Here is an 18,317-nt window from a genome sequence, read left to right on the forward strand (position 1 = left end):
CAAACGTTCGGGATCTTCTACAAAAGTCAAAACAAGCCAAGCTGAGAACACCAGGAGGTGAATCAAGCAGACAGGGAGCTGAAGGTCAAAGCTGAGGTCAGCCTAACCTACACAAGACTCTGTCTCAAAAAAACAACCTGGGGCAGAGGAGGCTCAGCAGTTGAGAGATCACCCTGTTCTTGCAGAGGATCTGGGTTCAGTTCCAGCACTCGCTGCAGGCACCTCACGACTGCCTGTAACTCCAGTTCTAGGAGATCTCATCCCCAGGCCCGCACAGGCACCCTGACTCTGCTGCGCACACACACACACACACACGCACACGCACACGCACACGCACTCACACACACAATTGAAACCACAACGCACACACACACTCTCTCTCTCTCTCTCTCACACACACACACACACACATACATACACACAATTAAAACCATAACAAAGGAGCTACAGATTCTGCTCAACGGTTAAGAACGTTTGCTGCTTTTCCAGAGGGCCCAAGTTCAGCTCCCAGAAACCATGTTGGGTGGGTCACAGTCACCTGTAACTTAAGCTCCAGAGGACCCAATGTCCTCTTCAGGTCTCTGAGGGTGCCACACACCCACACAAATTAAATAAAACACAGTCAGCCACCAGTAGACAAGACAGGTGATGGAAAGTACCGAAAAGGTATTTAAGGCCCAGAGGCAGTGAAGCCTCAAGCATTTCATGAAGTACATCCACCAGAGTGAGCCATTGCTATGGGGCCCTAAGAACTGAGACGTGTTCTGATACCAGGAAGTGAAGCTCTGTTGTAATAAGTCCCTAAGAATGTGGAAGTGGTTAGTTACTGAGGCAGGAAGAATGTTTTAGGTTGACTTGAAGCACCTGTTGGTAACAATGTAAATGTTAAAGGGCATTGTGAGAAGGCGTAGAGGGAAGCAGGCCCGTAAACAAAGCCCTGGTCAGGCTGGGAAGATGGCTCACTCAGGAAAGCCCATGCTGACTCTTGAGAATCTGAGTTTGTAAAAAGCTAATGTGGTCACACGCATTTGTCGTCCCAGCACTGGGCAGGCAGAGGCAGGAGAAGAAGCCTTGGAGCACCAGGTCCAGTGAGAGACCCTGTCTCAAAAAAGTCCTAGCACTTGGGAGGCAAAGGCAGGCGGATCTCTGTGAGTTAGAGGCCAGCCTGGTCTACAGAGTGAGTTCCAGGACAGCCAGGATTGTTTCACAGAGACACCCTGTCTCAGAAAACAAAACAAGAGAGAGAGAGAGAGAGAGAGAGAGAGAGAGAGAGAGAGAGAGAGAGAGAGAGAGAGACAGAGAGAGGTCATTGCTGCCTCCTGCCTGCCTGTCAGTCTGGAGAAAGGCCATCCTATGTGCACTTCTGCGATGGACGGAGACTAAGTGCATCAACTTTCCTGCAAGAGGAACAAACAGACCTAGATCACTGAGCCCAGTGACCTGAAGCCTTCCACTGCAGAGGTGATTCAAAGGACGATGGATGGGCCTAAGGCTGGGCAAAGGAGGCCAGCAGCAAAAGAGTCACCAGAAGCCTGTGGTGACAAAGGGGGAACCATCACTCTGAGGGCTCCAGCCACAAAGCAATAATCAGTCAGGCTTTCCACACCAGAAAGAAAAAGCGGAAGTGAAACTGAACTTAAAAACACAAACAGCAATAGAGACTACCCACACAAAAGCTCAGCGAGAAACAGCAGAAATCTCACCACACCCTCAAACAGACCGACCCGGGCACAGGCAGATGGTCAGTGGGTAAGAGCACTTGCTGCACATGCAAGGAGGCCTGAGTTCGAATCCTCAGCACCCATATAAAAGCTAGGCAAGGTCACATACATCTGCAATCCCAGTACTGTGGGGCAGAGACCGGAGGGTCACTGGGCATGCTGGCTGCCAGCTAATTCAGTGAAATACTGTCTCAAGGGGAGAAGGCAGAGGGTGATGGAGCAGGATACCCAACTTCCTCCTCTAGCCTCGGGTGCCTATGTGCACACAAACATGCATATACTCCATACGCGTGCACACACACACTGAGCTCATGCGCAGAAGATTAAAAAACAAAACAAGCCAGGCGGTGGTAGCACATGCCTTTAACCCCAGCACTCAGAAGGCAGAGGCAGAGGCAGAAGGCAGGCAGATCTCTGAGTTTGAGGCCTCCCAAGTGCTGGGATTAAAGATGTGCATCACCACACTCAGCTGAAACAGCAGCCTTAAAGAGGTGCTCGGGGCTGACAAGATGACTCAGTAGATAAAGGCACTTGCCACCTAATCTAGTGACAGGAGCTCAGTCCCCAGGAGAGAACCGACTCCAGCAAGTTGTCCTCTGACCTCCACATGTGCTGTGGCACATGTCACAGACCCCCCAAGGAAAAATACACAAATACATTTAAAATTTAAAAACACGCAAGAGAGATGGCTCCGAGGTTAAGAGCACTAGCTGTTCTTCCAAAGGACTCAGATTCAATTCCCAGCACCTACATGGCAGCACACAGCTATCTGTAACTCAAGTTCCAGGGGATCTGACATACTCATACAGACATACATATAGGCAAAACCCTAATGTACATTAAATAAATAAAATTTAAAAACAAAAACTTTAAAGGAGATGCTGGGCCAAGTGTGGCGGTGCACATCTTTAATCCCAGCACTTGGGAGACTGAGGCGGGTGAATCTCTTAAGTTTGAGTCCAACCTGATCTACACAGAGAGTTACAGGACAGGCAGGGCTATCCAGAGAAACCTTATCTAGGGATGGGAGGGCGGGTGATGCCAACTGGGCCATCTCATGTGTGCCTCCAGATTCCTCGTCCCTCTCCCTTGCTCTTACCACATTCTGAACTTCACCTACCAAGCCATGAGGGATGAGACCACAGGAAGTGAGCGGGTCACCCTATCTCACAGGCTGCTGTTTCCTCCTGCTCTCCTCTGGACGGTGACAGCAATGGTCCTGACTGTAGGAGGTCAGCCCCTGTGCTGGTGAGGCTGCACCCCGCGGCTGCAGCAATTATCTCTTAAGAAGTAGACTGTTCTCAAGTGGTGGTCACTGCTTCTCCTGAGCCACTTTCAGAACTAGAGAGCAGTCAGTGACCAGACCACTGGCTTGACCAACCAAGACTTCCTGTTCTGGCAGCTGTGCAAACCCCAAACCCTTTTCTCTCGTTTATTTACCCTTTATACAGAATCTCAGACTTCCTCTCAGTCTGTGAAGATGGACTGAGGGATCAGTGACCACTGCATCCGTCCATGTCAACAGAGGTCACATGGACTACATCTCCTTTCTGCCATTGGCCATGTCTCTGATTGTCATACTGGACTGGGTGGAGAGGCTCACAGAGCCAGAGCTTTTGCCCTAAAACTCCAAGAACAAGCAGGAACGAGAATCTTTCTTTTTGTGGACCACAAATTCAGATCACTTAAGTTTCTCTTTTTAGTCCAGGGTCTCGTGTAGCCCCAGATGGCCTCAAACTGTAGCCAAGGTTGACCTTGAACTTCTGTCCCTCCGGCCTCTGCCTCCCATGTGCAGGAATTACAGCTGCATGCCACCAGGCCAGTTGATGCACAGCTGCGGATTCCTCCAGGGCTTCCTGCATGCTAGGTAAGCATTCTACTAACGCAGCTATCCCAACCCACAAGTTATGACAAATTATCTTATATTAGAAAGATCAAAATATGCACAGCAAACAGGAAAATATAAAGAGCAAAAAAGAAATGTGAGAAAAACAAACAGAATCATAATTATAGTCTAACAACATTGAACTATTAGTCTATGACGACCAAGTTCACACACACAAAACAAACAGAATCATTATTATAGTCTAACAACACTGAACTATTAGTCTATGACGACCAAGTTCACACACACACACAAAAAAAACCCTAAGGTTGCAGAGAATTTGAAGGGTATAATTATAGATTACTGAAACTGATGCATTATCCATACACACTTTTCATGTGAAAATTTCAGTCACATAGAGCATCAGAGACAACAGTAAAATGGCACCTTGCCCATTCCTCCTAGCCGTGACTAGTAACAGCACAGCGAGTGTCTTTCAGCTAAAGTGGTAACTGCTTCCTTCCCCACCTCCTATCCAACTGGATGATTGAAGAAAATGGTGGCCTGACTCTCGGGAGGGCGAGAGGAACAGAAAGTGAGAAGGCAGACACAGTAAAGGCTTGGCTGCGGAACCCTGCTGAGACACACACACACACACACACACACACACACACACACACACACACACGTACCGTGAGTGAGTCAGGCCTCTTCTCTGAGAGCCTTGTGAGCAGGAGCAGGGTCCGAGACCTGCTTCTAAGCCAAAAGAGTGTGGCAGAGGGAACAAGCCGTCAACCACATGGTCACACTGTATTGTAAGATTCCAGTTTATTGACTAAAGAGACAGGCTCCTTCTTACTGACTGAAGAAATGAGTTGCCAAATTCTAAGAGGTCCACATAGCAAGGAACTATGGTTGGCCTGTATGACTTAGCTACTGGCAAGCCGCAGTTAAGATAGTAGGCCCTCACCCTGTAGCCGAGGAGATGAATAGAGGTAACAAGCATGCAGGCTTGAAGGAGACCCCAAGTCTCTGCAGAGACGCTTCCCAGCTTATGCTGTAATCGCAAAGAACCCGGCCACACCTGCCAGACTGGGAACCACAGCAGCAATGAGTCATAAGTCTGTGCCTCAAGTAGCTTGTGTGAGATTCCTCTGGAAGGCTCTCTTCCGGCCTCCATGGACAACCACAAAGCATTCACTCACTCACACACACACACGTAAAAATAAAAAGTCTTAAAAATGCACAAAAGAATACAGAGCCCTCCCTAGGCTCAGAAAAGATGGGAAATCCATCCAATTCCTATTCTAGTATCAGATAATTCGGGTTTCTGTACTCTACCTGTCAGATTCAGGAAAACCCTACCCCACCCCATCTCTGGACTCCTCTACTCCTAACTTTTCTTTCTTTCTCTCTTTCTTTTTTCTTTCCTTCCTTTTCTTTCTTTTTTCTTTTTCTTTTCTTTTCTTTTTTTTTTATTGTCTGTTTTACCAAGACAGGATTTCTCTGTGTAACAGCCCTGGCTGTCCTGGAACTCACAGAGATCCACCTGCCTCTGCTCCCCTTAGTGCTGGGATTAAAGGCATGCACCACTACTGCCCGGCTTTAAATTGGTTTTGTAGTTTGAAACAGTTCTCTCTCTACAGCCCAGGCTGGTCTGAAGCACATTACATCCTCCTGTCTCAGCGCCACAAGTCACAAGTTTACAGGTGGGAGCCATCGTGCCTGGTGCTAATGACTATTCTTTAAAGTTTTCCTAATGAAGACATGATTCTGTTAATGGGAACAAGGAGTCATTAATTTATTCCCAGCAATAAAACAGAAACGAAATATTATGCTCGAATTTGCTTTAAAATAGCTCAGTAGAAAAAGAGATGGTGTAGTCAGAAGACCAAGGTAAGCTGAGTGTGCTGAGCCACCTCTCGTGTGGAAGCGGGCCATGTGACAATGACACTAAGTGCTGAGCCTTAATCTGTCGGCCACTTACTATTTATCCTTTGACTTCTGGCTTGGTATACATTTAGGAAACTTTTTCCTTTAAAACTGAAAGTAGGACCAGTAAGGTGGCTCAGCAGGTAAAGGCGCTTGCCAGCAAGGCCCTACATAGGTGGGAAAAATAACCAATCCCTGCCAGCTGTCCTCTGACCTCCAAGAGAGCAACTGGCACCAACTTGCAGACATACAAACAGAAAATAAACTAATAATTTTTTGAACCCCAGAAGTATGACTATCGAGATTATTCTCCAGATCACACTAAGCACAGATTAAGGTTTTTCCCTGATCCAGAGGACAGTGCCCAAGAGGCAGGCAGGGGAGGAAGGGACAGTAATTACCGCGTCGATCTCGTTGAGGACCTTCCACTGCTCATAAGGCACACTCAGCGCCTCCGCTGTCTGGATCGTCCTCTTCATCTGGCTCGTCCAGACCTTCAGGTCCTTGATGTTCTGATCACTGATGAACTCAGCCAGGTGCTTGGCAAACTGAAACACATCATGGCACCTTCAGCCCCACAGCACATGGGCTGCCTCAAAGGACACCAAAGCATGGGGCCTGTGGGTTCTGTTCAACCTCAGGAAATAGGTTAAAAACCTCACTAACTTCCCAATGATGCCGATACCCAAGTGCTGTTCTGCGCATTCTCCCCAGGCCCCAAGAGCAATCCCATAATTGTCATGTTCCCCCATCTTGATCCACTGTCCTGAGGCCATGTGACCTCTTCTGAGTCCCAATCCCTCCCTGGACTGTGTCAAAGCCTTTAACAGCACAATTTAGACTCAGCCCACTGTAAAGGTCCTGTGACCCTGGGAATCAGGGCACTGTAACGGTTGTATGACCCTCCCAGAAAAGGGCTCAGCTGCACATTGACTTCAGAAGACCCACTACACTGTCTATATCCATTCTGCCACCCAAGGGTACCAATGCATACATGCACACATGTGCGTCATGCACGCACGCACGCACGCACGCACGCACGCACTGACCTCCCTGCCCCGGGGAGACAGTCCAGGATCCCCACCAATCCGGCCCTTGAGGTTGAGTTCACTCTCCCCATGCCGGCAGAGGTAGATGGAGCGGGGTGTCACGTGGATGTTCATGAGGTAATAAACGATGCGACTCTGGATGTGGTCAGCCACACGGTTCACCACATAGCTCTGGCCCACGTCCATGATCTTGATGTAGGACAGATCCCTTGCCAGAGAGAAGGTAGAACCGTGAGGGCGGCTGGGCCCTTAGGAGCGCATCGGCAGCCACAGGGACCAGCTCTAAACCTGCAGCTCTCACACTGGATTTGACCACAACACACAGGACTGAGTTGGTGTGCAAGTGACAGGGGTGAGGAAGCAGTGACACACCAGTGACACACACACAAGCACCGTGAGACTTCAAAGGTGACATCCGGAGAGGTGGTCAGTCAAATCACGTCAGTTCCCAGACTGCTGCCTGTGAGTTCCCAGACCCCTTCTTGCCTCCCTCTGAGCTGTGAAAGCTGAACCGAGATGGCTTTTCCTAGGGCTGACCCAGTAGCTGGCCAACACTCCACTCCCCCAGGATCCTGGTCAGCTTTCCTTCCCGGTGAGCCTCTCCCCAGGGACACAGTCAAGGTCACCTATGTGCCGAGGAGCGGCCATCCTCCCCCTAAGGAAACCAGTGGTTGAGAAGTACAGGAGGATGGCCCTGGGACAGCAGCCGGCACACCCGACTTGGCCGCTTCCCCCACTGTGCACGTATGAGAGGCTCCTGCCTGGAGAGCGCGCTTAAGCTGGCAGCAGCGGGGACCAACTGTGACTTAGCTAACAGCCCCTGGATGTTCTCTTCTGAGTTCTCAAGGGTCTCACAGGAGACCTGATATGTTTGTTGCCTTGATATTACCAATAAAACCAGGAACAACATTGCTGTCAGCCTACCTGGGGCTGCTCCGGGTGAGCCCCACTAATGCAGAGGCATTGCAGAGTGACCAGAAGCAATGCTGGGGAGACCAGGGGAAACAACAGAGTCACAACAGAGAGGCCCAAGTGCCACTCAGCTTCAGCCTGGCTGCAGAGTCCAGTAGAGGGAAGAAAGCTGTGTCACCATGGCCGACACAGGCACTGCTATTCTAGAAGCACCCAGAAGCTATCCCTCTAGCAGTTGCTTGTGTTCCTTGGTTCGTATGCATGACATATTCTTATGTAATTATAAACATCCAAACATATATTTATAGTCCAGCCTTTCACTAATGCCGTGCAACCTACACGCCCACCTCTTCCTGTAATTATGATTTATGGCAACCGTGAGACTTGGCCAACCTCTCGCTGCTACTGATTTAACTACTGTTGGTGACACTTATGCCAAGAGTCAGGAGCTGGCAAACCACTGCCGACTACTCAGATGCTGCCCACAAACTGTTTGCTATAAAGTTACAGTAGAACACACCGATGGTCACTTATTTACACAGTCTCTCTTGCAGGACAATGGCACAGTCATTGACTGCAGCAGGGAACCCTCCAAAGCCTAAATAAACTACTCGCTGTCTGGCCTTTGGCGAAGATATTGCTGGTCCCAGCTGTAGGACCCTCAGTGGGCACCTGCTATGGCACTCAGCACTCCTGCTTGCTCTTCTGTGCCAGAGGGAGGCCGATGGGCCTGACAAGCACTGGCCACTGGCTGCTGTTCACAGGCACGATCTGCCTGGCTCCCCTCCCCTTCCCCAGCTTCACAGTGAAAGAAGCACGTGGAAGGTTTGCAAAAGCCTTTTGAAAAGAGGCTCAGTTTTATGCTGGGACAGAAGAAGTCCTGACTTGTAGAGCTCCAGATGAGGCAGCAGGTGTTCTGTATGTCACCTCTGCCCCAAGGAAAGAAACACAAGAGATCAGACTGCCTCTACCTTTCGGTGCGCTTCCCCAGTCACCACCACAGGAAGCCACAGAGAGGTGGCCAAGGGGACACCCACACACACACACTGCAGCGCAGGCTGCGGGTTAGCTGCTCACTTGTCCAGGTCTTCATCCAGTGACTCGTAGGAGTTTTCATAGCACTCAATACGCCTCATGAAGTCCTCGGTGGCCTCGTCGCTGTCCCGGTTGACATAGTCAGGACTGCCCAGCTTCACTTGCTGCCAGAGCCAGACACAGAGCAAGGACACATCAGGACTGGAGTCCAGACAGAGCCCAAAAGCAAGGACACAGCTAGGCAGGGATCAGGAGGGTGGGGCCAGGCCAGGCTAGGGCTGGGGGCCTGAGGCTGAAGTCAAGCCGGGGACTGCTCCCATCAGGAGTGACTGTGAAGCTTCCAGGTCTGAGTCAGTCTCTCACCCCATGGCCCAGAGGAAACCTAAGGCTCTTTCTCTACCTGAATTATCTTTCAAACCAACATGGCCTTTTCATATTTTTTATTATTTTTTTAAAATATTTATTTATACAATATTGTCTGTGTGTATGTCTGCAGGCCAGAAGAGGGCACCAGACCTCATTACAGATGGTTGTGAGCGACCCTGTGGTTGCCGGGAATTGAACTCAGGACCTTTGGAAGAGCAGGCAACGCTCTTAACCACTGAGCCATCTCTCCAGCCCTATTTTTTGTTTTTTTGAAACAAGGTTTCTCTGTGTAGTCCTGGCTGTCCTGGAACTCACTCTGTAGGCCAGGCTGGTCTCAAACTGAGAGATCTGCTTGCCTCTGCCTCCCGAGTGCTGGGATTATAGGAGTGTGCCACCACTGCCCAGCTGACATGGCCACTTTTTAGATAACCAGGGAGTATAAAATAGGAGTGGGAAACTAGTCTGAGTCTTAAATAGAAACACCCAGCCCACACGTGGCGGCAGCTCCTCCTGCTGTCGAGGGATTGTGGGAGAGGAGAAGGGAGAGAGAAGGAATACAGGCCCGTGAGGCACACAACCCTCCTCCGCACAATTGCTCCTCAGTACTCCAGGCTCACCTGCCTCCCCACTCCCACAAAATTCAAGCTCAAAGAAGGTCAGCCCAAGCAGCAGCCCAGATCTGGAGAGGCACCTCACTGTCACCATCACCGTCATCCACTGCCACCCAGCACCTGCCTTGTCACCATCCCAGGGAGGTCAGATGCAGCACTCACCACGATGTTGGCAGCTATGACCTCAGGATCCACACAGATAGATTCAACAAAGAAGGTCTACAGCAAGGCCAGAGGACCAGGGAAAGGAGGACAGAACCACAGACATGGTTAGTGATCTGTGCTTCCTCCCAGGGTCTCTCCCTTCCACCCATGGCCATGCTGACCAGGCCTGAGCATACTCTAGGGGATGTCACTGCATCCTGAACTTCCCAACTATAGCCTTGGAGAGCAAGCTCCAGGAGAGGAAACTACACCTTCATCTCAAATTACACTCCACAACCCTAGGGCCCAGCACCAGGAGCCTGAGAAAGGAGCAGCTGAGGGCCCAGATGTGACCTCACCTTGTAGCCGTTCTGTTCCCCAAAGTTAAAGACCATCGCTCTTCGTTCTCGTGTGGTATTGGTTGCATCAAAAACCTAGGACCGAATTAGGGGGTGAACTCAGGACTCTGGTCCTGGGGAAGCAAAAGGCTACCCAAGGCTGCAGTACAGACATCTCTGTGGACTGGGCTTCTTACCCAGGTAACTGCAGCTCGGGCCACCAGCCTGCCTGCCTCTGGCAGACTCCACAGAGGACAGAGTGGGCACTCAGTTCATGTGTGGCCAGCCGAACGCTAGCAGAACCGGTTAAGCCTGGTACTATGGTCTGGATGTGGTTTTTCTCCTAACGGTTCATGGTCAAGTTCTCCCAAGAGAGATGCAAGTCTGGCTTACCCAGCTCTGTGGTTTCCTAGCTCCAGATGTCATCTTTTCCTCCCTCAGGGACTCCTGCCTTGATGCTATCAGATCCTTAACAAGGGTTTGGGGGGTGGGATGGAGTGGGGATGCCCAATCTAGAACTTTCAGTCTCAAAACTGTGAGGGGCTGAGCCAGGGTCTCACTATGTGGGAGGATGGCTTTGAACTTACTGTATACGACAGGTTGGCCTAACTTGCAGCAATCCTCCTGCCTATGTTTTTCAAGTGCTGGGAATACAAGTGTATTCCACCATGACTAGCAACAAACTTTTTTTCTTTTCCTTTTTATTTTATTTTTGTTTTTTATTATATTTAAAGAGAGAGCGGAACTGGACAATGCTAGTGCAGGCCTTTAATCCCAGCACTTGGGAGGCAGAGGCAGGTGAATCTCTGTGAGTTCAAGGCCAACCTCTTATACAAAGAACAAAGCGAGTTCCAAGACAGCCAGGGCTGTTACACAGAGAAACCCTGTATTGGGTGGGGTGGGGGGAAGCACTGGCTGCTCTTTCAGAGGTGCTGAGTTCGATTCCCAGCAATCACATGGTGCCTCACATCTATAGTGGGATCTGATGCCCTCTTCTGGAAGCAGAGGCAGGGCACTCATACATAAAACACAAATAAATAAATCTTAAAAAGACAAAAACTGGAGCCACATTAAAGACGTGGTGACCTACACTCAGGAGGCAGAGGCAGGTGGATCTCTGAGTGTGAGGCCAAACTGGTCTACAGAGTGAGTTCCAGGGCTATAGGTCTACATAGAGAATCTCTCTCTCTCTCTCTCTCTCTCTCTCTCTCTCTCTCTCTCTCTCTCTCTCTCTCTCTCACACACACACACACACACACACACACAGAAAGAAAACAAATTAAAAACTGGTTCCAAGGTTTCTAAAAAAGGCAGCTAAGAAAATGGGAGCTGGAGGGAGGCTGAATTGCCAGAAAACAGTAAATGGTAGAGGCAGTTTATTAAAGAAATAATTTTTGAAGCTGGATGGTGGTGGCACACTCCTTTAATCCCAGCACTCAGGAGGCAGAAGCAGGCAGATCTCTACGAAGTAGAGGCCAGCCTGGTCTAGATAGAGCTCCAGGACAGCTAGAGCTACATCATGAGACCATGTTTTGGAGAGAAAAAAAATCAGAAAAAAAAAAAAGATACTTCTGCTAGGCCTCACTCTAAGTATTTCCCAAGCACTCTGTTGTTGTTTAGAAGTGGGGTCACAGGCACCTCAGGCTGGCTTACAAGTCCCTAGACTTGTCAAGGGTGCTCTGATTCTCCTGTCTCTACCACCACAGCACTGAGCTACAGGCTCACACCACACCTCACAGTACTGAGCTACAGGCTCACACCACACCCCACAGCACTGAACTACAGGTTCACACCACACAGCACTGAACTACAGGTTCACACCCCACAGTACTGAACTACAGGCTCATACCACACCCCACAGTACTGAACTACAGGCTCACGCCACACCCCACAGCACTGAACTATAGGTTCACACCCCACAGTACTGAACTACAGGCTCACACCACATCCCACAGTACTGAACTACAGGCTCACACCCCACCCCACAGTACTGAGCTACAGGCTCACACCCCACAGTACTGAACTACAGGCTCACACCACATCCCACAGTACTGAACTACAGGCTCACATCCCACCCCACAGTACTGAGCTACAGGCTCACACCCCACAGTACTGAACTACAGGCTCACACCCTACAGCACTGAACTACAGGCTCACACCTCACAGCACTGAGCTACAGGCTCACACCACACCCCACGGCACTAAACTACAGGCTCGCACCACGCTGGAGGTCGATCCTAGGTTCCACGCCTGCCAGACCAGCATCTACCCACTGTGCTACATCTGCAGCCACTCTACTGAAGAAAACCTATCTGTGAAGTTCACGCTAATAACACGAGTCAGCTGGCTGGAGGGATGGCTCAGCAGATAAGACTGCTCTTCCAGAGGACCCGGGTTCAACTCCCAGAACCCACATGGCAGCTCCACCTGTCTGTAACTCCAGTTCAAGGGAACCTGACACCTCACACAGACATACACACAGGTAAAACACCAATAAACATAAAATAAAAATAATATAAATTATTTAAAAAAAACGAGTCAGCCGAGCAAAGTGAAGGGGCCCTGGTTACAGGACCAGAGCTCGTCCCAGAAGAGATGAGAAAGGAGGGGGCTGAAGAGATGGCTCAGAGGTTAAGAGCATTGCCTGCTCTTCCAAAGGTCCTGAGTTCAATTCTCAGCAACCACATGGTGGCTCACAACCATCTGTAATGGGGTCTGGTGCCCTCTTCTGGCCTGCAGGCATACACACAGACAGAATATTGTATACATCATAAATAAATAAGTAAATATTTTTAAAAAGAGAGAGAGATGAGAAAGGAGCCCACAGAGTGGTGGCAGTGCCAGAGCCATGAGCACAGGCTGGAGCTGGGTGTCAGAGAGCTCCAGCAGGCACACCTCCAAGAGCATGGTAAGGAGGACACAGCTTTGGTGCTTGCATGTCCAGGTTGGACCCTTCCTCACACATTCCCCAGCTCTGCCCGGTCACACACTTCATAGGACTGCAGGGTCACCACTCTGGAAGACTTTCCTATCTGGCCTCAGCTGCTTTCTGGAATAGTAAACTATGGACAGGGCAGGGCAGGCAGGGCAGGCAGGGCAGGCAGGGCAGGCAGGGCAGGGCTCCCCGCACCAGGGGACAGGTCATATGTATGAAAGATAGGTGTGCTTCATGTCCTAACTTCTATTTTTTTTTTTTTTTTTTTTTTTTTGGTTTTTCGAGACAGGGTTTCTCTGTGGTTTTGGAGCCTGTCCTGGAACTAGCTCTTGTAGACCAGGCTGGTCTCAAACTCACAGAGATCCGCCTGCCTCTGCCTCCCGAGTGCTGGGATTAAAGGCGTGCGCCACCACCGCCCGGCATGTCCTAACTTCTAGAAGGAAGAACCACGCGAGTTAAATACACATCCGGGAGCAATGGTTGGACACGTTTCCTTCAGCATAGCTTCTGCATGCTTCTCCCTCTGGCTGGCACCCTCGGGCTGGATGGGGCACAGCCACCCCACCCTGATTTCCTTCTAGGTGCCTGATGAGCAAACAGCAGACAGGGTGGTGGTGAGATCCTATGTCTCACTGCCAGCTGTTTCTAGGGTGTCACACTCACCGCCACGTGTCCTCCCTCCTCACTGAGGAACTTCCGGACATCACAGAGGGCTGCCAGGGCACACTGCCTTCAGGAGAGAAGACAAAGTCAGTCTAGCCTACTGCAGACAGGCCTGAAGGCAGCCTGAGGGACCCAAATGCACCCAGTATGTAGAAGCACACAAGGGTGAGCATGGGTGTGACTCTGAGTAACGCACAGCAAGAATGAGGCCACGTGTGCACACAGCACACTCTCACAGACAGCATGACTAAATGTGTCCAGGGCTTATGTATGTATGTGAACACACCCATGTATACTTATGCCATGTAGGCTTATGTGTATGTAGATGTGTGCATACATGTGTGGTTATGTGTCCATGGTGTACATAGACAGCTCGTGGATGGTAAGAAAACAGAACAGGAATGTGCCAGATGGGATGTGTGCATGTGCCTTTTCATATGCATACCTGATTGTCCCTTCCTCTTGTCTAGTTTCATGTATATGAATATGGTCTAACTTTTGAGAGCTCGGTAATATGTGTGTGTGTAGCTAGGCGTCTTGGAAACACAGCCCTTTCTTCCCAAGCTTCTCATTTTTAAGACTCTGGTCCCACCACACACAGTGGCAATGTCTGAAATCCTAGCACTTGGAAGGAGGAAACAGGAGGAAAAGATGTTCAAGTCATTCTTGGCTATGTAGCAAGTTCATGGCCAGCCTGAGCTACATCATGACATCTATTTCAAAACAAAATAGACAAAAATGCCTTCTGTTTCTAGGCTGGGGTGCAGGACGATGGAAAGTTTTGTTGTTGTTTGGTTTGTTTAATGGATTCTTGGTTCTTGGTCTTTTGAGGCATGGACTCATGCTGCCCAGGCTGGCTTTGCGTTGTGTGACGGCTGCTGACCTTGAACTCCTGATCCTCCTGCCTCCACCTCCCAAGTGCTGGGACTGCAGGCATGGAACCAAACTCAGCTGTGATGGACGGTTCTTAGTGGTAAAGACTCGGGCTCAAAATTACTCAGCTACTTCAATCGTGAAGTAGCCTGCACAGAAGGGTGTGAGACTCCCGGACTCTTTGAGCCTCAGTCCCCTTACCTATAAAATGGGGACAATGGATATCAGACATCAAGCGCACAGCAGAGTCAAGAATCAGTACATCTCCTAGCTTCTAGTCTTACCTAAATGTCAGACTCCCTTTCTAGGTGCCTCAGCCTCGTCCCACCCCTATGATGCAAGAGCAAAGGAAGCAAGTAGTGGGGTGCTCCTGCCCCCTCGTGGCCATAGAGGGGAGAAGTAGCTGCACAGTGGTCTCTAAATTTGAGGAAGTCAGGAGAGCCTAGCCTAGCGCAGCCTCTGGTACTGTCCTACCAGCATGGCGAGGCCAGAGCCAGTCTGTGCCACCTCAGGCTGGCAAGAGGCATGTGGCAATTAGCCTTCATTGTCAACTTGACACAATCTTACAATCACCTGGGAAGAGGCTCAAGGACAGGCCGCCCAGGTCAGGTGGGCCTGTCTGTGAGGGATTTTATTTTTAAGACTTGTTTATTTTATGTGCAATGGAGCTTTGCCTGCATTTATGTCTGGTGAGGGTGCCAGGTCTCCTAGAACTGGAGTTATAGACAGTTGTGAGCTGCCTCATGGATGCCGGGAATTGAACCCAGATCCTTGGAAGAGCATTCAGTGCTCTTAACCAGTAAGCCATCTCTTCAGCCTCTGGATTTTACTTAAATTGGCTCGACTGAAGTGGGAAGGCCCACCGTGAACATACGGTGACACACTGTCACGGCCAGGTCCCTCAAGTGTGCACTGAGTGAGAAAGCAGGTAGGGCAGGTAAGCACACATGTATTTACTGTCTCTGTTTGGCACGGTAGGTGTGACTAACTGCTTCAAGTTTCTGCCTTGACTTCCCTCGGTGAACTACAATCTGGTCCAACAAACCAAACAAACATTTCTCCCCTAAGCGTTCTTTCGGGTGTTTCTGCCTGGTGATTTATCACAGCAGCTGAAGTGAAAATAGGAGAGGGCTTTTGTTGCTGTTGTTGTGAGACAGGGTCTCACATTAGCCCTGGCTGTCCTGGAACTCACTATGCAGACCAGCCTGGCCTTGAACTAACACAGACCTATCTGCCTCTGTCTCCCAACCGATGAGAGTAAAGGTGTGTGCTACCACCACCCAACAGGACAGGGCTCTTGACCACCCCACCAACACCTTCTCAAAAAATTCAAGTCTGAACAGGGAGGGGAAATTTTCTATCTCATGAGTGTCAACCACTAACTCCACAGCACCTAAGCCACGCTAAACTAAAACTAAGGTACATGCCAGGCACAAAACAAGCATATTCCCGTACTCATGAGAGCGCCTCTCCTGGGGCAGAAGAGGAACTAACATGCATCCTCCACAGAGGCCTGGAGTAGACTAAAGCAGACCACCGATCCATACAATGGCCCCTGACATGCCCTGGCTAACCCTCTTCCCTCCCTGAAGCTCCACCCTCCCTTCCCACAGAATGTCCTTACCAAAGTCCTTAATACTAGGGAGGGACGAGACAGCCATCAGGGGGCTACAAACAACTTCCCCCTAAACCCAGCATATGCCAACCTATCCACAACCTGAGAGGTTAAGAAGCCAGCCTAGAGCTGAGCGGTGGTGGCGCACGCCTTTAATCCCAGCACTAGGGAGGCAGAGGCAGGCGGATCTCTGTGAGTTCAAGGCCAGCCTGGTCTACAAGAGCTAGTTCCAGGACAGGAACCAAAAGCTATGGAGAAACCCTGTCTTGAAAATTAAAAAAAAAAAAAAAAGAAGCCAGCCTAGAGCTGGATGTGGTGGTACACGCCTTTAATCCCAGCACTCCAGAGACAGAGGCAAGCTGATCTCTGTGAGTTCGAGGACAGCCAGAGCAACATAGTGAGGTCCTATCTCAAAAAAAAAAAAAACTAAAGAAAAGAGAAAGAGCCGGGCGGTGGTGGCGCACGCCTTTAATCCCAGCACTCGGGAGGCAGAGGCAGGCGGATCTCTGGGAGTTCAAGGCCAGCCTGGTCTACAAGAGCTAGTTCCAGGACAGGAACCAAAAGCTACAGAGAAACCCTGTCTCGAAAAATCAAAAAAAAAAAAAAAGAAAAAAAGAAAAGAGAAAGAAAAAACAAAGATGCTGGCTCCTTCAGTCTGCAGCATCTAGCCAGCCCTATCAGTCACACAGCATGGAGCCAGCCCTGTCAGTCACACAGCATGGAGCCAGCCCTGTCAGTCACACAGCATGGAGCCAGCCCTGTCAGTCACACAGCAAGGAACCAGCCCTGTCAGTCGCACAGCATGGAGCCAGCCCTGTCAGTCGCACAGCATGGAGCCAGCCCTGTCAGTCACACAGCATGGAGCCAGCCCTGTCAGTCACACAGCATGGAGCCAGCCCTGTCAGTCACACAGCATGGAGCCAGCCCTGTCAGTCACACAGCAAGGAACCAGCCCTGTCAGTCACACAGCATGGAGCCAGCCCTGTCAGTCACACAGCATGGAGCCAGCCCTGTCAGTCACACAGCAAGGAACCAGCCCTGTCAGTCGCACAGCATGGAGCTAGCCCTGTCAGTCGCACAGCATGGAGCCAGCCCTGTCAGTCAGGAAGCATCAGACTGAGCTGCTGGAGCTCAGCAGTAGCTTGTGCACTCGCCAGTAAGCAGGCTCCAGAGGCAGCGAGAAGGGGTGCTTCTCAGCAAACGGGTGGTAACTTATCAAGCCATCTATCTCTACAGCAACGCCCCACCCCAGCCCTCACCACACTTACTTCCTGATTTTCAGGCCTTCCTCATTCTCTGGGAGGAAAAATTCAAATGATTTGTACTTCTTGACCATGTCCCGGCGATACTGGCCAACGTTGAATTCTAGGAGGAGAAGAGGCTTAACTTTCACAGGACAGCAACCCTACCATCCCCTGCCCAGGGCCCCTCCCCAGGCCCTGCCACCACCAGCTTTCTCTCTTCCCTCCCTCTATAGTCCTCCCACAATTCCACTGGAGCCTCACCCCGAGTAGGCACACCAATCCAGTTGAGGTACCGGGTCAGCTTCTTAGAAATGTAGGTCTTGCCCCTGGCTGGTAGGCCCACCATGACAATGAGCGTCGGGCAGTTGGTCATGCAAACTGGAAGGCAAGCAGCACCAGGAGGGTTAATCTGGACTGTCACCTTGATGGGATCTAGAATCACCATGGAAACAAATCTCATTCTATGAGGGAGTTCCCATTAACTGAGGTAGAGAGACCATATGTAGGCAGCACCATTCCCTGGGCTAGGGTCCTGGACTGCAACAAAAAAAAAAAGGGAAAAAAAAGAAAAAGAAAAAAGAGAGAGAGAGAGAAAGCGAAAGCGAGTGAGCGAAGCATCCATTCACCTCTCGCTTCCTCACCTAGGAAGCAAGGCTACCAGCTACCTCAGGCACACAGGTGTATGTAAGGCACAACCAGCCAGGCCAGCAGCTAAACACTCTAGGGAGCTGCCCACTACCCAAAGGACAGCAAAGCCAATGCCTGCCTCCCTCACCCAAAACTCCACTCCCTAATCTCCCTATCTCCATATGTTGTGACAGCTGCACTGTGGTCCCCCTTGAAGTTCTCTTTCTCTTCAAAGCTCCGCCTTAAAGTTTTCCCTTCTGCAGGGACCTCCTTCCCCAAGGGCACCTCCATGTGCCCCTGGGGCATTTCATCCCCACTTGGCCACCTCACAAGTGACTGCTAGCTCTGGACCAATTCTGATTATTTAGAGTCTTACGTGTGACTATCCTCCAAGCCGAGCAGCCATCAGCTGTGCCCCTTTGCGAAA

At 50.4% G+C, this 18,317-nt stretch overlaps 1 protein-coding gene and 1 long non-coding RNA gene across 8 annotated transcripts in view; one reads left to right on the forward strand and one right to left on the reverse strand.

Annotated features, from left to right (window-relative positions):
• The window catches only part of LOC142845543 (uncharacterized), a 227,149-nt gene that overhangs the window by 19,649 nt on the left and 189,183 nt on the right, over nucleotides 1–18,317 (forward strand). The window lies entirely within an intron of this gene.
• Pfkfb4 (6-phosphofructo-2-kinase/fructose-2,6-biphosphatase 4) overlaps nucleotides 1–18,317 on the reverse strand; it is a 37,745-nt gene that overhangs the window by 9,214 nt on the left and 10,214 nt on the right. For 4 of the 7 annotated variants that reach the window (XM_075964503.1, XM_075964500.1, XM_075964499.1 and 1 more), the window contains exons 2-9: nucleotides 17,525–17,641; nucleotides 17,288–17,384; nucleotides 13,532–13,598; nucleotides 9,955–10,029; nucleotides 9,614–9,670; nucleotides 8,517–8,638; nucleotides 6,528–6,735; nucleotides 5,880–6,026 (exon numbers count right to left, since the gene is read on the reverse strand). In XM_075964503.1, the coding sequence (XP_075820618.1) occupies nucleotides 5,880–6,026; nucleotides 6,528–6,735; nucleotides 8,517–8,638; nucleotides 9,614–9,670; nucleotides 9,955–10,029; nucleotides 13,532–13,598; nucleotides 17,288–17,384; nucleotides 17,525–17,641 (890 nt within the window). Of the gene's footprint in view, nucleotides 1–5,879; nucleotides 6,027–6,527; nucleotides 6,736–8,516; nucleotides 8,639–9,613; nucleotides 9,671–9,954; nucleotides 10,030–13,531; nucleotides 13,599–17,287; nucleotides 17,385–17,524; nucleotides 17,696–18,317 lie in introns of all 7 variants that reach the window. The other 3 variants (XM_075964502.1, XM_075964497.1, XM_075964498.1) reach the window with 1 other exon arrangement.

The sequence above is a fragment of the Microtus pennsylvanicus genome, chromosome 3, assembly GCF_037038515.1.
Source record: "Microtus pennsylvanicus isolate mMicPen1 chromosome 3, mMicPen1.hap1, whole genome shotgun sequence".
NCBI classification, from domain to species: Eukaryota; Metazoa; Chordata; class Mammalia; order Rodentia; family Cricetidae; genus Microtus; species Microtus pennsylvanicus.